A 23,977-nucleotide genomic window follows, 5' to 3' on the forward strand; every position below is an offset into this window, starting at 1 on the left:
GCTTGTGCATGTCTATATTTGGCTCCGTGTGCTGGCGGTACACAAGCTCACTAGGAGTGCTTGTATCAATGCAGAGCGCAGTGCCCCATGAGTAGGTATCTTACTGTGCTACTCGCCCCCATCCAGTACGCTGTCTTTTGGGGAATTTTGACAATGCACAATATGGCTGAAACGAGTCATGGAGGGGTGACTGGGAGCATGGAGTCAATTCCCAGTTTGCATTTGTCTCCATCCCATAATGTTATCTGCATCCCGTCATTTTTGCATTTTTTTTTCAAAATCCCACAAACCTGCACAGCCATCCTCGCTCTCCACCATCTCCAACAGAAGCATGCACAGCTCCGCACTATTGTCATGAGCACTGCAAGCACAGGAGCATTTGCAGATCCACAAGAACCACCAAATGAGTGGGGAAACATGATGATTCCTTGGAGGACAGCCTGCTGTGGGACATGAGTACCAATTCAAGGCTGTTGGTGGTATTCATGGAGCAGCTGCAGATGGAGCACCACTTCTGGCCCAAGAAACAAGCACTGACTGGTGGGATTGCATCATAATGCAGCTTTGGGATGACAAGCAGTGGCTGCAGAGCTTTCAGATGTGCAAAGCCACATTCTTGAATCTGTGTGCTAAGCTCACCCCAGCCCTCCAATGAAGGGACACCAAAATGAAAGCTGCACTGACAGTGGAGAAGCAAGTGGCAATTACACTGTGGAAATCAGCAATGCCAGATTGCTACTAGTCAGTTAGGAATCAATTTGGGAGTCAGGAAATCCAGTGCAGGGGCCACTGTAATGAAAGTGTACAGGGCTCTCAATCATCTCCTGCTATGCAGAACTGAGACTCTTGGCAATATGCAGGACATAGCAGATGAATTTGCAGCAATGGGGTTCCCAAACTGCAGTGAAGCTAATGACGACTCACATCTCTCTATTTTGGCACAAGACCACCTTGCCACTAAGTACATCAACAGAAATGTCTACTTTTTCTATGGTATGCAAGTACTGATGGATCACTGGGGATGCTTACTGACATCAATGTGCGCTGGTCAGGGAAGGTGCATGGTAAATGCATCTTTAAGAACATAGGACTGTTTAGAAAGCTGCTAGCAAGGACTTTCCTTCCCAACTGGCAGATTACCATGGGAAATGCTAAAATGCCAATAGTGATCATGGGCGACCCAGCCTACCAGTTTCACTCATTTTGGTAATTTATTTCAAAATACCTGTCAGTAAGTAGATTATGGACTGCACAGAAGCCTTACGTTTAAGGAGAACTCAAAATCCTAAATATTATTTTTAAAGGTATTCATTATTAAACCAAGCATTTGTACAAATATTTGGGAGTTAGGATCTCTCTCTCACTCACTCCCACACACCCTTTTTGATCCAGGAGAAAAAAATCTTGCACCGTTCCGTTTGGTGTGCGTCCTCCAGACACCTGGGACAAGAGCTATGGGGACTGCACATTGGCATGGGCTTGTAGCAGGTTCTGCAAGGTTTAAAGCCTTGGGAGCAAGACATGCCACAAACTCCAAGGTGGAACAGGAATGCTGCGGTGGGGGAGGAAAAATCCCACCTCTACACCACTAACTTTTAAACTATACAACTGTTAAACTATATACACAAAGCTACTAGGAGAACTAGGGGAGAACTTGCAAGAGCAAGCCACCGCAGTTCTAACGACCGTCACTGGTGCTAAGAAGGAACTGAAGAAGCGCCGGGACAGCAGGATCATATATTCACCACCATGGAAGAGCCAAGCCAGGGGGCTCCACAGCTGACCAGATGGGTGCTGCTAAGGGAACAACTTTCCAACGACTGTGCACAGGGTGTGCACAGACCTAACTGGAATCGACATGAGCAATCACTCGAAGAAGTAGTTAAAATTCATGGGAATGATGTACATGAAGTGCCTAGCTTGAGTGTTTGTATGTGACCTGAACATACAATTTCAAACTTCACATACCAATACAAAATTGTATAACAGTAAAACCTCATTAATCCACACATTTTATAATACTGTAATAAGTAACCAACCATACCACCTAGCAAAAATTTCACAGAGACGTGATTAAAATATTCTTCTATTTCTAGAAAATCTTTAATATTTTGTGAAAATAAGCATTTACAGTACTAGCTCATGAAGTATAATGAACCATAATTCTCAAAATAAATCACAGAAAACTGATGTACTAACTTGCTTGTTAAATAACTGTTCACTTACTAATTTGCAAAATTCACCAACACACAACAGGTCTCCCACAGTGTAATCTAGAGTGAGGTACTATTTTACTAGTATTCTTCCTATTTTAAAAGAGGAGGAAATCATGTAATAAAATCAAGCAATTTAAAAAAGACAAAGGGTGAAAACTAGAGTTCAGCAAAAGCCAACCATTTCTGAGCAGCAGTATTTGAGTAGCCTCTAGTGGGAGCCTGGGAAAACACAACTTGTTTACTTGCTTGAAGAACAGGGATATATGTTTTAATCCTAATTAGAGCTCTGTAGAGGACAACAATTCAGTTTTACAGCAACTTTCAAGGTTTTGAAATTTGTATACATTCCACATTGTAAGAAAAGCAAAACCTTTTGACTATTTTCACAAAATCATAATTGAGAGAAGAACTCTATAGCTGAGTGGTTAGGGCGCTGGTCTGGGATTAGAGCTTGCTGGGAATTTTTCAACACCACTCTACCTTTCTGATGAGACAAACTTCAGAGGAGAGAGAATAGGTGAACTTTTAACAGGGCCAGAAACTCCAAGAACAGGTCTGTGGGATCACTAACTCTTGCCTTGCCAATTCTTCAATACCTTGAAAGCCAGAAGAATTTGAAGGAAGGCATGAAGGAGCTTTTTCTTCAGTGTAAATGAAGTTATTTACCACCTTCTTAGAATGAGCAGCAGTATTTAGGCAGCACTGAATACTGGTTCAGGATAGGTTCCTGTGGCACTATGGTGTGTGTTGGGAGTTTGAAAGGAGGTTCCTGTTACATTTAAATCAGTCTAAGAACCAAGACTTCAAGGTTAACGAGGAGGTGATTATTGTCATGGCCTAATCCTTCACAATCTTTTTTGCCATCTTTACTCTCATGTGGGAAAGGCATAAAGGCATTTTAGCCCATGTCTGAGATAAATGAAACATACCCTGTGTTTTCAAGCATCTCTTCATGTAGTACCTATTTTGGTTTTCCAACTGCACTCGGATGCAAATATGTTCATCAGTTGACTTCCAATATGACCTTTGATGCAGTAAAAGGCTAGGGGAACAAAACTACATTTCCAGTCATAAGCATGTCATACTGACTCAGTTAACTGTGAATTTCCTTTTTGGTGTAGAGCATTGAAGAGTAAAGTGAAAGCTTCTGCCCAGAAAATGAAGATGGCTACTTCCCTAAGCAGTGCTGATGGTTTTCTGCCTTCCTAGCAGCTATGTACATACCAAGTTTCTGAAAAAGAATTTGTTAGAAATGTATAAGTGAGCCTGATGGTCCACAGGATGAGACGGGTTATAATTAAGGCTAAGATTGTGTCATGAATATTTTTACTAAAAGTCAGGGACAGGTCACAGGCTTCATGAGTTTTCCTTTATTGCCCAAGATCTGTCCATGACTTTTACTAAAAATATCCATGATAAAATAGGATGGGACTGGGCAGCTGAGCACTCTGGGGCCCTCATCACCTGTGGGAGCTCAGAGCTCCAGGGTCCCCCTGTCCCCCCCCAGCAGCAAGGAGCTGTGGGAATCCCCCTGCTATGGTGGCCAGGGACCCCTTCCCACCAACCCATGGTGCCAGGGAACTGCGGCATACCCTACCCCTGTGGTGGCTGGGAGCTGCTGGATACCCCCACTGTCCTTTGCAACTGGGAGCTTGGGGGGCCGCTGCCTCAGGCAGCGGGGGTACCTCACAGCTCCCTGCCACTACAGCTCTCAGCCGCCGATGCTGAAGTCACAGAGGTCTTTGGAAGTCATGGATTCCATGACTTCCAGAACCTCCATGACAAAATCATAGCCTTCATTAAAATCCATGTGTCCTCTCCAAGTCCCATCCCTCTGTATTGACTGACAAGCTTCTCTGAACTCATCAGGTAGCTGTTAAACATTCAGAACAAATTCACCAAGATGCTACTACAAGATCTGGATCAAGATCTCTATCTACTGATTCGCTGCAATTGCTGGCAGGAACCAAAGAAAGAATTGTGCTAGGTATCCACACAAGACCCATTAGCCCAGGAGTAGAATCCGGTTTTATATCTTAGCAGAGGTGTTCTATCACTTGACAAATCAGACACTATCTTCTTCCCTCTCTCTTCTGAGATAAAGAATGTCTTGAATGCCAATTTAAATGCAGAGTTTTCAGAGGGCTGTAATTAGCTCATCCTCTTGTTTGCCCAAAGCCTTGTTTCTCACAGCTGTTAGTGTTGGCTGCTGGGCCCTGTATAATATGATGAAAGGAATACACTCTCCCTTGTCTGATAACTTTCTCATTTGCAGGGGAGAGGTGATATGTCATTTGTGAATACCCAAGAAGAAGATACAAGTCCAAATGTGGAGTACTCTTGGGGGGCAGGCAGGGGAAGAGAGACAGAAAAATAAATGTAGGGTTGGAAAGGACCTTGAGAAGTCATCCAGTGCAGCCCCCTGTGCTCAAGCAGGACCGAATAGAGCAAGACTATATTTGACTGGTGTTCATCCAGCCTGTTCTTAAAAGCTTCCATTAATAGGGATTCCACAGCTCTCTTGGAGACCTACTTCAGAGCTTAACTACCCCTACAGTTAGAAAGCTTTCCCTAATATCTAACCAAATCAGCAGCAGGGGAGATTTAAGCAAATTTCTTCTTGTCCTACCTTTACTGGACATGGAGAACAATTGATCACCATTCTCTTTGTAACACTCCTTAACATATTTGAAGACTTATGTCCCCTCTCGGTCTTCTTTCTGAAGATAAACATGTCCTGTTTTTCTCTCTTTCCTCATAGCGCAGTTGTTCTAAATCTTTTATCATTTTTGTTGCTCTCCTCTGGACTCTCTTCCATTTGTCCTCATCTTTAATAATGTGCGGCACTCAGAACTGGACAAAGTACTCCAACTGAGGCCTCACCACTTCCAAGTAGAGAGGGACAATTATCTCCTGCATCTTACATGACACTCCTGTTAATATACCCCAAAATATTAGCTTTTTTGCAACTGAATCATTGCTTACTCATTCAAAATGTGATTCACTGTAACCTTCAGATTCTTTTCAGCAGTACTAATGTCTAGTGAATTATTCCCTATTTTGTAATTGTGCATTTGATTTTTCCTTCCCAACTGAAGAACTTTGCAGCTGTCATTATTAAATTTCATCTTGTTGATTTCAGACCAAATTCTCCAATTTGTCAAGGTTGTTTTGAATTCTAATCCTGTCCTCTAAAGTCCTTGCAAGCTCAGAGTCACCTGAAAATTTTATGAGCATATTCTCCACTCCATTATCCAAGTCATTAATGAAAATATTGACTAGTACTGGATGCAGGACTGATCTCTGTGGGAATCCATTAGATATATCCTCTCAGTTGGACAGCGAACCACTGATAACTGCTCTTTGAGAACAATCTTTCATAGAATCATAGAATATCAGGGTTGGAAGGGACCTCAGGAGGTCATCTAGTCCAACCCCCTGCTCAAAGTAGGTCGAATCCCCAACTAAATCATCCCAGCCAGGGCTTTGTCAAGCCTGACCTTAAAAACTTCTAAGGAAGGAGATTCCAACCACCTCCCTAGGTAAAGCATTCCAGTGTTTCACCACCCTCCTAGTGAAATAGTGTTTCCTAATATCCAACCTAAACCTCCCCCACTGCAACTTGAGACCATTACTCCTCATTCTGTCATCCGCTACCACTGAGAACAGTCTAGAGCCATCCTCTTTGGAACCCCCTTTCAAGTAGTTGAAAGCAGCTATCAAATCCCCCCACATTCTTCTCTTCTGAAGAATAAACATCCCCAGTTCCCTCAGCCTCTCCTCATAACTCATGTGTTCCAGTCCCTTAATCATTTTTGTTGCCCTCCGCTGGACTCTTTCCAATTTTTCCACATCCTTCTTGTAGCATGGGGCCCAAAACTGTACTCCAGATGAGGCCTCACCAATATCAAATAGAGGGGAACGATCACGTCCCTTGATCTGCTAGCAATGCCCCTACTTATACATCCCAAAATTGGCCATTGGCCTTCTTGGCAACAAGGGCACACTGTTGACTCATATCCAGCTTCTCGTCCACTGTAACCCCTAGGTCCTTTTCTGCAGAACTGCTGCCGAGCCATTCGGTCCCTAGTCTGTAACGGTGCATGGGATTCTTCCGTCCTAAGTGCAAGACTCTGCACTTGTTCTTGTTGAACCTCATCAGATTTCTTTTGGCCCAATCCTCTAATTTGTCTAGGTCCCTCTGTATCCTATCCCTACCCTCCAGCGTTATCTACCACTCCTCCCAGGTTAGTGTCATCTGCAAACTTGCTGAAGGTGCAATCCACACCATCCTACAGATCATTAATGAAGATATTGAACAAAACCAGCCCCAGGACCGACCCTTGGGGCACTCCGCTTGATACCAGCTGCCAACTAGACATGGAGCCATTGATCACTACCCGTTGAGCCCGACAATCTAGCCAGTTTTCTATTCACCTTATCATCCATTTATCCAGCCCATACTACTTTAACTTACTGGCAAGAATACTGTGGGAGACTGTGTGAAAAGCTTTGCTTAAGTCAAGGAACAACACGTCCATGGTTTTCCCCTCATCCGCAAAGCCAATTATCTCGTCATAGAAGGCAATTAGATTAGTCAGGCATGACTTGCCCTTGGTGAATCCATGCTGACTGTTCCTGATCACTTTCCTCTCCTCTAAGTGCTTCCAAATTGATTCCTTGAGGACCTGCTCCATGATTTTTGCAGGGACTGAGGTGAGACTGACTGGCCTATAGTTCCCAGGATCCTCCTCCTTCCCTTTTTTAAAGATGAGCACTACATTAGCCTTTTTCCAGTCGTCCAGGACCTCCCCCGATCGCTATGAGTTTTCAAAGATAATGTCCAATGGCTCTGCAATCACATCCACCAACTCCTTTAGCACTCTCGGATGCAACGCATCCGGCCCGATGGACTTGTGCACGTCCAGCTTTTCTAAATAGTCCCGAACCACTTCTTTCTCCACAGAGGGCTGGTCACCTCTGCCCATGCTCTGCTGCCCAGTGCAGCAGTCTGGGAGCTGACCTTGATCGTGAAGACAGAGGCAAAAAAAGCATTGAGTACATTAGCTTTTTCCATGTCCTCTGTCACTAGGTTGCCTCCCTCATTCAGTAAGGGGCCCACACTTTCCTGGACTTTCTTTTTGTTGCTAACATACCTGAAGAAACCCTTCTTGTTACTCTTAACATCTCTTGCTAGCTGCAACTCCAGGTGTGATTTGGCCTTCCTGATTTCACTACTGCATGCCTGAGCAATATTTTTGTACTCATCCCTGGTCATTTGTCCAATCTTCCACTTCTTGTAAGCTTCTTTTTTGTGTTCAAGATCAGCAAGGATTTCACTGTTAAGCCAAGCTGGCTCCCTGCCATATTTACTATTCTTTCTACACATCGGGATGGTTTGTCCCTGTAACGTCAATAAGGATTCTTTAAAATACAGCCAGCTCTCCTGGACTCCTTTCCCCCTCATGGTATTCTCCCAGGGGATCCTGTCCATCAGATCCCTTAGGTTGTCAAAGTCTGCTTTTCTGAAATCCAGGGTCTGTATTCTGCTGCTCTCCTTTCTTCCCTATGTCAGGATCCTGAACTCAACCATCTCATGGTCACTGCCTTCCAGGTTCCCATCCACTTTTGCTTCCGCTACTAATTCTTCCCGGTTTGTGAGCAGCAGGTCAAGAAGAGCTCTGCCTCTAGTTGGCTCCTCCAGCACCTGCACCAGAAAATTGTCCCCTACACTTTCCAAAAACTTCCTGGATTGTCTGTGCACCGCTGTATTGCTCTCCCAGCAGATATCAGGGTGATTGAAGTCTCCCATGAGAACCAGGGCCTGCGATCTAGTAGCTTCTGCGACTTGCCGGAAGAAAGCCTCGTCTACCTCATCCCCCTGGTCCGGTGGTCTATAGCAGACTCCCACCATGACATCACCCTTGTTGCTCACGCTTCTAAACTTAATCCAGAAACACTCAGGTTTTTCTGCAGTTTCATTCCGGAGCTCTGAGCAGTCATACTGCTCTTACATACAATGCAACTCCCCCATCTTTTCTGCCCTGCCTGAACAGTTTATATCCATCCATGACAGTACTCTGGTCATGTGAGTTATCCCACCAATCTCTGTTATTCCAATCACATCATAATTCCTTGACTGTGCCAGGACTTTCAGTTCTCCCTGCTTGTTTCCCAGGCTTCGTGCATTTGTGTATAGGCACTTGAAATAACTTGCTGTTTGTCCTGTTTTCTTAGTATGAGGCAGGAGCCCTCCCCTTTTGCGTTCTCCTGCTCGTGCTTCCTCCCGGTATCCCACGTCCCCACTTACGTCAGGGCTTTGGTCTCCTTCCCCCAGTGAACCTAGTTGAAAGCCCTCCTCACTAGGTTAGCCAGCCTGCATGCGAAGATGCCCTTCCCTCTCTTCGTTAGGTGGAGCCCGTCTCTGCCTAGCACTCCTCCTTCTTAGAACATCATCCCATGGTCAAAGAATCCAAAGCCTTCACTCCGACACCACCTGCATTGCCATTCGTTGACTTCCACGATTCGACAGTCTCTACCCAGGCCTTTTCCTTCCATGGGGAGGAAGGATGAAAACACCACTTGTGCCTCAAACGCCTTTATCCTTCTTCCCAGAGCCACGTAGTCTGCAGTGATCCGCTCAAGGTCATTCTTGGCAGTATCATTGGTGCCCACGTGGAGAAGCAGGAAGGGGTAGCGATCCGAGGGGCTTGATGAGTCTTGGCAGTCTCTCTGTCATATCATGAATCCTAGCTCCTGGCAAGCAGCAGACTTCTCACTTTTCCCGGTTGGGGCGGCATATAGATGACTCAGTCCCCCTGAGCAGAGAGTCCCCGACCACCACCACCCGCCTCCTCCTCTTCTTTCAAACATTTGTGCACCTTCCTTACAGTAATTTTACCTAGATTGCATTTTCCTAAATTGCTGAGGAGAATGTCATGTGGGACTGTGCCAAAAGTATTACTAAAAATCAAGATAGATCACATCTACTGCTTCCCTGATTTACTAGGCCAGTAACCCTGCCAAAGGAGGAAATCAGGTTGATTTGGCATCATTTGTTCTTGACAAATCCATGCTGGCTATTCTTTATAACTAAGGATACGATTTAGTCATGGATTCCATGACTTTACTAGACCTCTGACTTCGGCTTCAGCTATCAGGAATGGGGGCGGAGCTGCGGCTGTGCATCCCCAACCCATGCGTTCTGCTGGGGCTGTGTGCCCCCAACCCACAGCTTTGGACAGAGCCTGGGCTGTGCACACCCTCACGTGGCGGTGGGGCTCCCAGTCCCCTCCATGGGGCTCCAGTTGTTATTCGTTCCCCACATCCTCTCTCCCCCCATTATTTTTAGTAAAAGTCAGACAGATCACGGCTCCCATGTATTTTTATTACCTGCAACCTGTTCGTGACTTTTAATAAAAATTACCATGACAAAATCTTAACCTTACTTATAACCCTATTGTCCTTTAGGTACTTACAAAATAATTTGTTCCTCTATCTTTCCAAAGGTCAAATATCAAAGTTAAACTGACTGACCTATAATTTCCCAGGTCCTCTTCGTTGCCCTTTTTAAAGATAAGTGCTATGTTTGTCCTTCTCCAGTCCTCTAGGACCTTACCCATCCTCCACGAATTACAAAAAATAATTGCTAGTGGTTCCAAGTTTGCTTCAACTAGTTCCTTAAGTACCCTAGGATGAATTTCATCAGGCCCTGAAAAAATGAATACATCTAAACTTATCTAAACATTCTTTAACCTGTTCTTTTCCTATTTTGACTAGTGTTCCTTCCTCCTTATTAATGTTGTATTGTATATCCGGTCACCATTAACCCTCTTTTGGGAAAACTGATGCAAAATAGGCATTGAACACCTCATCCTTCTTGATGTCACCAGTTATTAGCTCTCTTTCCCCACTACACTTTCCTTCATCTTCCTCTTGCTCCTCATGTATTTATAGAACCTCTTCTTATTGTGTTCATGGCCCTTGCTAGGTATAAATCATTTTATCATTTAGCTTTTCTGATTTTGTCCTTACGTGCTTGTGCTATTCTTTTGTAATTAGCCTTAGCAATTCATCCGTGTTTCCACTTTTTGATTTTCAGGTCATTAAAGAGCTCCTGGTAGAGCCTGTGACGCTGTGCATAAGAAAGATGACCATTTGTATCATTGTTGCTACCACTGTTATACAATGAAACAAAACTTGTACAATGTCATGTAAGGTGTCAATTGAAAAGTTTCAGAGTAACAGCCGTGTTAGTCTGTATTTGCAAAAAGAAAAGGAGTACTTGTGGCACCTTAGAGACTAACCAATTTATTTGAGCACAAGCTTTCGTGAGCTACAGCTCTCTTCATCGGATGCAAGTGAGCTGTAGCTCACCAAAGCTTATGCTCAAATAAATTGGTTAGTCTCTAAGGTGCCAAAGTACTCCTTTTCTAATTGAAAAGTTATGATTTGGTAAGTATGATTATCCTGTTTATATGCATGTATCATCTCTGTATCTGAAGATATGAATATTGGCTATGTACATGTATCTTAAAAATGTGTTATATTCCTGGGTGACAACCCCAGGCAGAATTTACATTAGGGCTAGACAGCTACCTGTTGATGGCCTATCAAGGACACTCCACTCTCACAATGGACCGTTGAAGAAACTCATCCTGTTCAGCTAGCTCTTCCTGAGGATGTCTCAGACAGCAAACAAGCAATGACCACCCCGTGATTCAGCAAAACATGTAAGGGCATGTGATGTGCTCATGTGACCATGGACTCCATCTTGGGCCAGTGACTTTCCACATACAGGAGCTGTGGGCTTTGCTTGGGACAATAAATTTCCATGCACATGGCCAAGGATATAAAAAGACCTCTGAGACACCTCCATGTTGCTTCTTCCCTGCTCTAATTCTCTGGACTGAATTTACAACTAAAAGGAGAATCTTGAACTACGGACTGAGGTCCTTTCAATCTTTTGGAAGTTACCAGAGAGACTTTTGCAAGCCAGCAGTCTATTCCACCACTGCTGCAAACCTGATATAAGGACTTTGTAATCATTTGTATGTATATGATCTATCATTTATAACTTTTATATTATTAATAAATCTTTAGTTAGTTACTAAGAATTGACTGACAGTTTGATATTTGGATAAAATCTGAGATCTGGGGATATGTGTCTGATCCTTTGGGATTAGAAAGACCACCACATATAGTGAAATAGATTTATAATAACCTCTCTCTATATTAGATTTGGTTGTCTGGATCAGAGCCAAGGGCTGGAATGCCCAAACGGGACTGTTTGGCTTCAGGTTAACTAGTGCGCTGGAGAAGCTATTTTGTTATTTGCTTGGTGAATCAACTTGTAGAGTAAATCACCAGCTTTGGGGATGGTCTGCCCTATTACTTGCCATCTGCCCTGAGTGTAGCATTCTCAGTATGGCCCATCCGAGGCACCTGGTCACAGAGCCATACTGGCCTCCTACAATTTCCTTTGCATTGGAATAGGTTGCAGTTGTATGTTTAATACAGTCTCCTTGAAAAATTGGCAGCTCTCCTGAATTCCTTCATCCCTTCAATTTTCTTCACAGGGGACTTGATCTGCTAAGTCCCTCAGTTTGTTTAAATCTGCTTTTTTGAAGTGCATTTTCCTTACTCTGCTGCTCTCACGCCTTCCTTTCCTTACAATCATGAAATCCACATAATGTCATAATCACTTTTACCCAAATGCTTATTGTAGCAGAAGCTAAGGACTCAATGGGTGACACGTCCTGATTATATTTTCAGCGAATCTCCAGGACATTATTTGTATACTTTGAAGTTTTGGAAGAAATGCTGTAATGGACTGCATTTGCACCAAGAATACCGATTTCATTATGGGCTGCCTGCCATTGTTTCTCTCTGCATTACAAAAATAATCTTGTGCCCTTATCAAAATCTGTCTCTCCACAGAACTGGTTCCATAATTCTCACAGGTAGGATATGGATTATTTTACCCTTTGTCTTCTGATGCTACCAAGATCTTGCTGATGTGTTGGTTTATTTTAGTTTATTTTGAGGAAAGGGTAATCTTGTACCTAAGACAATGAGTGAGTTCAATAGTACATCTACGCTTGCCAGAATTCTATTTTTTTAAATAATTCTGATGGATAGTATTGATGTTTCTTTAAGCATATTTTCCAACTTTTAACCATTTACAACTGCACAAAGTTATGGCTTTTAAGGATTTTTTCCCTATTTTCATCTATTTACATTTTCACAGTTGCAGGAAATTATGGGGGGGAGGAATCAGACAATTTAATGACTGTAAATGTTAAGATTTAAAAAGGTAGAAGATTGATAACTGTTCACAAACACATTGTCAACACATCAAAATATACCAAATAAATATCTTTGAACTTTAATAAGTTCCCAATCAGCATTCTTTCTTCGCCTATCTGTAAATTTAGACTATCATTGGAAATATTTTGTCAGTTTGTGTGTATGGTGAAATGAACATTTACTGCCATTTACCAACAAAAATCTAATCCTTCAAAGCCTAACATAGACTTCCTTGATTATCTCAACCACCCATTTGCTGAGGTGATTCACTCTCAGATGGGGATGCACCCTGAAACACCTCTCAGAGGGATGGAATCAGCCTAGAACTGAGAAACTAAAAACAAAAACACAAGTTGGAGTTGGATTGTTTTCTAAAGAATCCCAACCTTGGTCTTCCAACTCTCAAAACAGAATAGCCTCCTCCTAATTTGTGATCTCAATACTGGAACCTGGATGATTAAATTCTTCAAAGGGAACACCTGCTGATATAAGATAATTTGAAGAGTCTCTCTCCCTAGAATGAGGGAGGGACTTATTCTAATCTAAAGATTCAATGACTGCTTTGTCTGTATGCTCACCTTACCAAAAAAGTACACCTCAAGCACATCTTTGAAAGTTATGAATAATAGCAAATCAGTCAGATGCAGCATTAGCCCTGAAAAAGCTGCTAGGAAAATCTAGTTTAAAATGGATTTTATGTATTTTTTAATTTTTGAGCACTCTCACAATTGTCTCCTAGATGAGGACAGACCTGCACAATAAGAGATTGCAGCCAATACTCAGCACTGAGGCTGCTGTATCCAAGTTTAGTCTGTTCAATGATTTCACTCTCTTGTCCATGTGTTTGGCAGGAATACTCCCTCAGCTGGTATGATTAGGCCTTTTACTAATGAAGCTGCAGGCTTCACCTTAGCCAGAGTAATGAAGACCTTTTAGTCCTTAGGTACCAATATGTCTTCATAGGGATTTCCCACTCCCCCTTAATTACACCCTAATAAACCAGGTAAGGAAGAACTAGACAGCATTCCTTCAACTTTTCAGGATATTTTATTAATGCTTCATTTTCTAAAAACATAAGCACGTATGAAGTTAGTCGTAGATTGTGCTTAATTCTGAGAAGCTTAATTAAGAGTCTCAGGTATCTCACTCAAAATCCCAGCTCTAGAGATTCAACCTTCTCTTTAGAAGATCTAGAGGGGAGACTCACATGAGAGGTTTTAAGATATTGTGCTGCCCCTTTAAGAGCAAAATGTGAGCAACTGCCTTCACCAGTCCTTGTGACAAATCCTTGAGAGCAGAGGGAAAGCACATTACCAGGGAGATCAAAAAAGAATCTGCAGAAACATCCTGCATGTCTGCCCCCTAAGGAAAACAGTAGTCACACTGGGCTAGATCCACAAAGGGACTAGGGAGACAAGGCGGGTGAGATAGGATCAGGTGCCCTGCCACCCAGTGGAATCAATCCTCAGCCCCACATTAGGTGCCCAGGCTTCCTATACAATGCATAGGCAGTTAGGCACCTAAAAAACAAGAGAGTCATAAAAGCCTGCACACAGAGCAGGGACGTGCCTAAGCTGGCCCGTAGGAAGTGTCAAGAAAAGGGGTGCAAACAAAGCCCTGCCCCTGAAACTCAGTTAGGTGCCTATCCCCGCTTGGAATTCACAGCTGTGAACCCTCCCCTGGAATCAGGCACCTACACCAGGTTAGCCCTTTTGCAAAAAGGGGTGGTGGCGGTGCGCCCTTCCCACCCCCCCCTCCACCCCCATACCTAATAGTTCAGTGGTTAAAGCACTCACCTGGGTGGTGGGCGATATACCCACTCTGCCTAATTTGGAGCAAAGACTTGAACTCATGTTTCCTAGGTAATTTCCCTAACCACTGGACTATAAAGCAATTCTGGGGTGGGTATCTCAGTCTCTCCTTTTGAAGCTATTTTACTTTGCATGAAATACCTAAATACTCCTTGGAGCAAGGACTGGAACCTGGGTATCCTGAGAAAGTGTGCTAATCACTAGGCTATAGAATCTCTCTCTCTCACCCAATGAATATTTAAATATTTTATACAGAGAGGAGGTAGATCCATCTCACAGAGAAGGAGGTCTGAATCACTTCACCTCATGCTACCGGCTGCTGGGTCCAGGCTGAGTGGGGCATGACAACACAGAATGAGGAGGGAGCCGGAGCCAGAGGAAACAAATGACTCACTAGTATTAGAAAGGTTGTGGGAGTTGGCACCTTTTATGGCAGCTACAGCTTTGTAAGAAAGACAGTTTGTGAGAAGGGGGATATTTTGTAGCCTTTTCAACCATCTCAGCACAGAACTTGCTTATGTGCTGGCTGGAAGCAGGAATTTCTTTCTCCAAGTGTGTCTGTTGAGTTTTGAGGAGAAAACCCTTGAAGACAATGAAGAAAAAGTTAAAGTTAATCTTTTACAAATCCTGTAAAGGCTCTGCTACAAAGGGAGACATTTCATCTGTGTGCCATTTGGAGGCAAAGAATTCTGAAGCGTTCTTCCTGAGAAACAGTCCTATGCTCAGAGCACAGATACAGTCAGCCTGCCCCTGGAGATGGGGAATGCCCACTGTGAAGACTGACATGGAGGCTACTGAGAATGATTCAGTTCTAAATACCCATAAACTCTGACATACAAGACAGTGATAAGTGATACTTGCTCTAATTTACAAGATGAAAGAAATATATAGTATAAACCTCTAGGAGGCAGAAGAGTTAGCCTACAGAGTGCAGTTCATAAGTGTATAATTTTAAAGCTTTCAGCTACATATTCTAAAGCAAAATATACAAGAAAGCTGTGATAGAACTAAATTTAGTACATTTTAAAGAGTAAAGAATACTGTCGGTATTGTAACATTTACTAAGACCCTCTAATTCTCCCTCTACTGAAAGCAGCCTATCAGATGTTCTTAATACGGCACTGATTTGAAAGCTGAAGCAAACAGTTTACAACAGTGATTCTACTTTTCAAAAACACTGAAAATCGTAATTCCCTCAAATACAAATACAAACAGCATATATTCTAGTATACAGTTCTCCTAATTCATAGAATATGTGAGTGTGCTCCAGTGGGCACAGTATTCTGCCCCCACTTCTGTCCTGTGCCATCTAATCCGTCCCTGTCCCACTCCTGTCTATTCCTGACCCATGGATTCTCATCCCAATCCCATTTTCTTCATTTAGCCAATCCCAGTTTCCACTCCCCAGGTTTCCCATTCCGGTCCCAGCCTCCTTGCCCAGCAGTCCTAAATTTCACTCATCCAGACTACAGTAACTCCTTGCTTAATACTGTAGTTATGTTCTTGAAAAATGCGACTTTAAATGAAATGATGTTAAGCGAATCCAATTTTCCCATAAGAATTAATTTAAATATAATAATAATGTGGTTAGGTTCCACGCACTTTTTTTCACCAGACAAAAAACATTATATACATATTGTGACAGGGTCGGGCCAGATGGCTACAGGAGAGTGACAGAAGGCAGATACAATTAGCTCCAGATTAAGCAGGTCCCTTTTCCCTTGGTAAAGTAACAGGGGCAGTTCCAGAACAATCAGGAGCTGGTTGGAACCAATGAAGGCAGGCAGGCTAATTAGGACACCTGGAGCCAATTAAGAAGCTGCTAGAATCAATTAAGACAGGCAGGCTAATCAGGGCACCTGGTTTAAAAAGGACCTCACTTCAGTCAGTGAGGAGTGCGCAAGTAGCTGAGAGCGAGAGGACATGCTGTTGGAGGTCTGAGGAATACAAACACTACCTGGCATCAGGAGGAAGGTCCTGTGGTGAGGATAAAGAAGGTGTTGGGAGGAGGCCATAGGGAAGTAGACCAGAGAGTTGTAACAGTCACACAGCTGTTACAAGAAACACAGTAGACAGCTGTGATCCACAGGGCCCTGGATTGGAACCTGGAGTACAGGGAGGTTCTGGGTTCCCGCCATCCCCCTCCCCCATATTGGATATAAGAGGAGTTGACCTGGACCGTGAGTCCCACCAGAGGGGAAGGTCCCTGGCCTGTCCTCTGACCCACTAGGTGGATCAGCAGAGACCGCGGGGATTGTTCTACTTCCTTTTCCCCATGCTGGCTAGTGATGAGGTTAGCTGAGCGAATGGCAGGTTTGAGCCACTAGCAAAACTACTGGGCTGCCATGAACCTCTGAGGTGAGCAAATCCACCAATAAGCGCAGGACCTACCAAGGCAAAGGAGGAACTTTGTCACAATATACAGTATAAGTTTTAAACAAGTTCTAATCAGAGGATTGTCTGGGGACCTGATCATGAGCTCCCTGAGCTTCACTAAAGCAACCCTGTTGATACCAGGTGGGATATTTCCCAGGGAATGCCTTGCTGCTAAATGATGAACTAGCACTCAGCTGAGCCCTCAAGGGTTAATACATTGTTGTTAATGTAACCTCACACTCTACAAGGCAGCACCAAGGGAGGAGATACGATAGAACAGCAGCTGCAAACACTTCCCTGGGGAAACAGAACAGGATGATGAACCCACGTTATACACGCACCACTCCCTCCTCCGGACAGTGCATGCATGGCTGCACAGGTGTTGACTCACCGAAGTGCACGGGGGGCGGTTGGGGGGCCGGAGGGAGTGTGCTCAACCCTCAGATCTGCCCCAGGCCCGCCCCCACTCCACCCCCTCCCCCAAGCACATCCTCTCTCCTCCCCCCAGCCTCCTGACCACCCATGAAACAGCTGATTGCTGCAGAGAGGAGGTGTGGGGAGGGAGGGGGAGGTGCTGATCCAAGGGGCCGCCGGAGGGGCAGAAAGCACTGGAGTGTGGTGGAGGGGAGCTGATGGGGAATGGGGGGGCTGCCAGGCCACCCTGCTTCCAAGCCCCCACAGCCAAACAATGTTATAAGGAAACAGTGCGAAACTTTAAATGAGTATATTCTCTCATCGATCAGGGACGTAACAATGAAACAACGTTAACCAGGACGACATTAAGTGAGGAGTTACTGTACTTGTCCCAGTTCCCCATCCCAATCCCATTGTCCAAACCACCCCAAATCTCCTTCCCCATCTCCTTAACCAATTTGTGTTTCCCCCACCATTACCCCATGTTCTCTATACCCACTGGCTTCCAATCCTAATCTCCCACCCCAGGCTCCCTTGCATCTCAGTTCCAATCCCCATGTGTCCCCCCTAGCTACTTGTCCCAGTCTCTTTGCCCAGCCAGTCTCAGTTCATCCCACACCCCAGCTTCTCGTCAGATGTGTTTCCCCTCGCCTCCACAGGTGCTCAGTACCAATCTCTCTTCCCACCCCCAGTACCTCAGCCAATCTCTCAGTCTCCACCCCTCCCACACACACACACCTATTGGGTCCTAGTTCCCACCTCCACCCTATTTCTCTCTCTGGCTCCCAGTCCCATTCTCCTTGCCAGATTAGGCAATTCTCTCGCAGAAATGCAATTTACAGATAAATTATCTAGGAGTGTTCAATAATTGAATACACTCATATTATGTATGATAACCAGCTAGTTTTCAGGCAACTGTTACAAACATGTAAGCATTTAAGCAACAGAGACAGACATTCTATAAAACAGAGAAATCATCTATTAGAGTAAAAATAGCTTTATAATTATATAAATATAATTCACAGAACAGCTGAATTATTGTCAGTCCTATGTGACTAAATTTTTTACAATGCCCTTTACACCTGTTAAAAAACACATCACACAACTTACCCAGATTTGCTGTCATGGACTCCAGATCTCCTAAAAACCCTGGAATTTGCTGAAGTTGTTCCTGCAGCTCTATTAGACTACTCCTCTTCTTCTCCCAGTGTGCAGAAAGCATCACAACTTCGCTATCCACTAGCTGTAATATTTACAACCAATGATAAAACTTAGTTTGTATTTACTTGCAAAATAGTGATTATTAATTCATGAACTTCAGCTTTTGAGCATCTTGATTGATTTTTATAATCCATGCATCCACAAAGCCTATGACTAGAGCAATGAACTTTCACTGCTGAGAGAGATGGTCACAGTATGCTTTTGTACAGATTGAGGGGGGGTGGGGTTAAAAATGTTTAAATTCAATATGCACTAAAAGGAAGTCTCCATAAAATGTAGCCTTTGCTATTCATGATCAAGTATTTATTTCTACTTATTTCAGGAGTAAATATTTATAAAAAACAGCTTCTCTGTGAAGATTCTGGCCCTCCTCTCCCCCAAGCTTAAGGTCTTAAGTATCTGAATACCCTGTCCTTCAAGGCAGAGTGATTTAAATCAGCAAGCAGGAAACTGTTTTAAATCATCTTTTGTCATCTTTTTATGTTTGTACTTTTTAGTTATTTTTGATTCTCAATGATTGGTAAACATTAAAACATGTTGATTTGTTACTAAATACAGCCTTTACACTAAATTATGCTTCATTTTTCTTAACCAGGAAAATTGCTTAAATCAATCTGTATAGATTAAGTATACTATACAGCTTTACATACATTTATTCAGATGCTTAATTTTTTAAATTTTTATGACGTTAGGAAAAGGTGAATGATGCATTTCTTATTTACTAGATAAATGAAAAAACAAACAATATCAACGTCTACTTGGATGGAAATTAAAATTAAATTAAAATGGACAAAAACAGCTTTTAAAAATTTTGTTTATTAGTTTACTCCTAGCAAATTCTGCGCCACTGTGGGCATACAGAAACATGTCCCCCCGCAGATTCTCTTTCACACAGAAAACTGGTTTTTGTGGGGAAGCAAAGAAAAGCTGCACTTGTGCTCACTCACCTATCCGCAGCAGTGGGGATGCATGTGTTTGGGTACCCAGAGCAGCTGGGGGAGAGGTAAGTCACTGCAGGAGTGTGGTCTGGGGATGCCCCGACTGCCCAGGGACATTAGTCCCAGCTGGGCAGGGTGAAGAAGGGGAGAAGGATGACAGAGAGAGAGTTCCCCCCCTCTGCCCGGATCAGCCGGGGCTGGGTCAGATCAACCCCCCCCCAGAAACCTCCCACAGCTACAGGAAGCTCTGCAAAGTGGGATGGGGGCAGGGCTTGGCAGGAGGTATCTGGGTGTAGGGGGTTAGGCTCGGCTGGGGGTGGGTCCAGATGCACAGAGGTTAGACAGACAGAGGGAGCAGCTCCCTGTACAATGACCCCTTCCCCCCACCTCCTGGCCCCATCGCTCCTCAGCCATAGGTGAAGGAGTCACTGTGCAGGGAGCTGCTCCCCTATTCACCCAATGACCATGCATCTGCTCTCCCCCCCGCCAAGCCTCCCCCCTCCACAAACCTGGAACCCCCCCCCACATCGGAAACCTCTGCACCCAGAACCCCAGACTCCCCCCAGCCTCACCCCCTGCATCAGGAACCCCCCACACCCAGACCTGCACCCCACTGAGCCCCAACCAGCTACACCCTGGTCCACACCCCACCAAGCCCCAATCCCCCAGCACCTAGACACCCCGCTGAGCCCTAACCACTGCCCCTGGACACTTCAGTCCCATTCCCCCTGCACCTAAAACCCCTAACAAGCCACTGTGCCTCCAGATCCCCCCACAGAGTTGCCAGCACACAGACTCCACCACACAGAAACCCAATACTCGAGGGACTTCAGTGCCAAAAAAATAAATATTTTAAAATTCTGCAGACCATTTTCAATTATTTGGTAATTTATTTCAATATACTTGTCAGGAAATAATTGAAAATGGTATGATTATATTGTGTTATTTTGACAAATGAAGTATGCAGAATTTGAAAATATTATGTGTAGAATTTTTATTTCTTGGTGCACAATTCCCTCAGGAGTATTAAGTTAAATAAAACTACCCTAAATGTGCTTAATACATAAGAAAAGGTTTATCAAAACATGTTCTGCTTTTAAAACTGATTTATTAAGCAAAGGGAGAATTATCTATATTAAGTGAATTGAACAGAATGTTTCTGGTCACCACATCCTTCAAAATTTTAGGACTAGTTGATCTCATTCTCCCTCACCTAGTTTTTATATAGAGATTGGAAGTTTCCCTGCTTTTTCAACTCCAACTGGTTTCTTAACTCTGAATGAACTAGATGAGTAAACCAAAAGGAGGAGAATATTCTTCTACAGGTGTGAAGACAAGCTACTGCTATCGAAAGCTGTTTTAGCTCTTAAACTCGGATTAGCCAGTGGTTTTACCTAGTGCAGTAGTAAACTTTCTTTAAAAACTTAGCAAACGTGCTATTTAGTATTATTTTTATTTACTCTACATTTAAATAGATTATAAATTTAGGCCTTAACAACTGTCAAAATTTCAGGTTTATTTTTTTAAAAATAAACCTGTATTTAATTTAAATTTTAAAAATCTGATATTTGTTTATTTTTTTAAAACATTAATTTTTATCTGCCCTGCTGCCCTTACAATTAAGGACAGAGAGCTCTCAATTCACATCTCTGGGTCCTCTGAAGAAGCCCTCAAGGAAAGAAACATGAAATTCCAGACATTTTTACGGTTAAAAAAATATGCAGCTCTAAAGTGGTGGGTTTTTGTTTGTTTTGTTTTTTTAAGTCCTTCAGACCTCTTTAAACATTGTAAAGGAAAAGAGGGCACAAAATAATATCCAACTGCTATCACATCATCTTTAAAATATAAACAATATAATTCTCTGTGAACACAACTGTTGGAATTATTAATATTTGAAATGAATATGGGAAACCACCAAACACTAATTTAATCATAAGTTCCTTTATTACATTCAGAGGCCAAATGGTACTTATGCAATAACGCTAAACATGCCTAAAAAGCCTAAATAATATGCAACGTACTACATCCAAACAGTAAGCAAACACGTATAAGTATCTTGATCAAGATACTTACAAACTCAGGCTAAACTCAGGGTGCTTAAACCCATATTGATTGGCTCCAACATGGTCAGGCAGATATAAGCAATGAACCCTTTAAGACTTTACTTTTTATACCGTTACCAAACAAGTGATGTCACTGCCAATTACTGACTTCAGCTAAAAACCAATTTGAGACAGTTCACCCTTATTTCCAGTCTTAATCCAGATAAGCTTTACAACCTCCTTTCTTCCCAAGGCCTTTCCTCCCCTCCTTTTTGCCATGCAACAGTTTTCCATTGCAACTGGGTTCACAAAGGCTTTAACACTGGTGTGTGGGTTGGGGAAGGGCCGTGTTGGCTCATGTTAAGATTCTCTTTGTTTGATTTAAAACCATCTTCAGTCACCCCTATTGATCAGAGGCTCTCTTTTTAGAAACTTCCCCTTATCTTATTATTCTTTGAACCAGACATCCTCCCTATTTTATTCCTGCTGGCCTTGTAGTTCATTGTTTTCAAGGCCTTCCTTCTACCTGCTAGTCAGGACTTTCCTTAACCAACCTTAAGCTAACTTTAATTTTATACTTCTACAAAAGGATTCTCAGTACTGGATACAGGGGTTTATCTAGAGGGGAAAATATCATTTAAATATGAAGCTGTAAGCTGGAAATGTAACCTAAATTAATAAAACACTCTTCCAGCACTCTATACTTAAGGAAAATAAATACAATAAAGCAACAAATCTTTCTTCACATATTACAGTCATGTGGAAAAATGTGAAAAACTTCAGGCATGACAGCTCAAAAATGGTCAAAGCAATTTTACAGAGCAGTGGGGGTAAACCTTTGACAGTAGATGATTGGACTCTAAGACCAAAGAGGTTCCTTCCAGTCTTCTATTCTAAATATCAACGTTTATAACCATCTTAACCATTTTGCAACAATTTAATCTTATAATGTTACAAGCCTGATTTAGTCTTTACTAATTGTAAGATATTTATAATTTCACATACATGATGCTTGGAGAATAATAGCTCATATTTAAGTTTGTAGATGCTTGTTTTATTAAATTAAGTGTTTAGCCCAATTAAATAAATTCCTAGGCGAAAACTGTTTTCCCCCCAAAAATGAGTGACAAGGAGAAAAGCTCCAAAAATACCTTCCCCTTTGTTACGGGATAGGAAGATCATCTTCTTCTAGGATTTCAAAGAGAAGCAGTGAATAGCAACAGATTTATCAAGGCTACATACCTTTGTCTACACCTACAGCAGCACGTAAAGTGTAGCAAAACGCTGCAGTGAAAGGCTCTGGCAGCAGGAAGACAACAGGGCACTACACTGCCAAAAATATCAGTGTATATGCGTGAGGCACTGCTTAGAAATGTCGAGAGCCGTGAACAGTATATATCGTGGGGGATCAGGCATGTATGGCACTCTATCTCCTAAGGCACGCCTCACTGTATATACTGCAATTATACCCCAGCTAGCTGGGCATGCAGTGTCTGTACATTACATGCTGCCACAAGTGAAGATGTACCTTAAGTCACCCATCTGGTATAGTGAGGAGTTTTTAAATCTGAAGCAACAGACTTTGTAGGAATTTTGGAAATTCTGCTTCAACAACTACCACCTGCTAAATACAACAGAACCTCAAAGTTACGAACACCAGAGTTACAAACTGACCAGTCAACCACACACCTCATTTGGAACTGGAAGTACACAATCAGGCACCAGCAGAGACCCAAAAAAAGCAAATACAGCACAGTACTATGTTAAATGTAAATTACTAGAAAGAAAGGGAAAGCAGCATTTTTCTTCTGCATAGTAAAGTTTCAAAGCTGTATTAAGTCAATATTCAGTTGTAAACTTTTGAAAGAACCACCCTAATGTTTTGTTCAGAGCTACAAACAACCGCCATTCCTGAGGTCTTCGTAACTGAGGTTCTACTGTACAGGATTAATCAAGTAAAAACAGTCAAGTCCAATTTAACAATTATCCAACTGTAATGTAATTTGAATCATTTATCAAAATACTGATATTTATTAGAATTTTTTTTTAAAAGTTTCACAGCTCTTCAGATATTTTAACAGATGTAATTTTTTTTCTTACCTCTCCAGCTTTTGCACATTCCTTAGCTCCTTTGTGAAGGGCTGCCCAAGTGTCTTCATACCTGAACAGAATAAAAATTAAAACTTTGGTGGTTATGCTTACCATAAATTCAGTCCCAACTCAAAACAAACGTTATGAATGTTGGTGTTTCATCTTATCTGTGTATTTCTAAATGCAAGTTTCACATTAGTAGCGTATTTGTCCCAGTTGAAAACTTTGCATTTGCTGCTTAGTGCTCCATGGATTTCCTAAACTGCTAATTAACCTGCTAATTAACACAGCCAAGTAATATCTTCAAAACTGTACAGAAAACGAGACAACTAAAAACACTAGTCCCATAAGGAAAGCAATAAAATACTTAACATTAAAGATCTTATAATTGTATATAACAAAAATAGCATTCTGAATAGGATATTTATTTTCTTAAAGGTATATTTGCCTATGGAATCTGCACTCAGAATACATACATCCATGTAAACTTTTACTGGAACACCGAGTAAGACCATTGACCCCAGAGTTATCTAAGAAGCTTTTCATCCATACAGTGACTG

The 23,977-nt window shown here is 42.6% G+C and overlaps 1 protein-coding gene across 6 annotated transcripts in view; it reads right to left on the reverse strand.

Moving 5' to 3' along the window:
* Positions 1–23,977, reverse strand: part of DTNBP1 (dystrobrevin binding protein 1) — a 182,459-nt gene that overhangs the window by 125,328 nt on the left and 33,154 nt on the right. For all 6 annotated transcript variants that reach the window (XM_073331953.2, XM_073331954.2, XM_073331955.2 and 3 more), the window contains 2 exons: positions 23,427–23,487; positions 18,236–18,368 (listed from right to left, as the gene is read on the reverse strand). In XM_073331953.2, the coding sequence (XP_073188054.1) occupies positions 18,236–18,368; positions 23,427–23,487 (194 nt within the window). The remainder of the gene's footprint in view (positions 1–18,235; positions 18,369–23,426; positions 23,488–23,977) is intronic.

The sequence above is a fragment of the Lepidochelys kempii genome, chromosome 2 (genome assembly GCF_965140285.1).
Source record: "Lepidochelys kempii isolate rLepKem1 chromosome 2, rLepKem1.hap1, whole genome shotgun sequence".
NCBI lineage: Eukaryota > Metazoa > Chordata > Testudines > Cheloniidae > Lepidochelys > Lepidochelys kempii.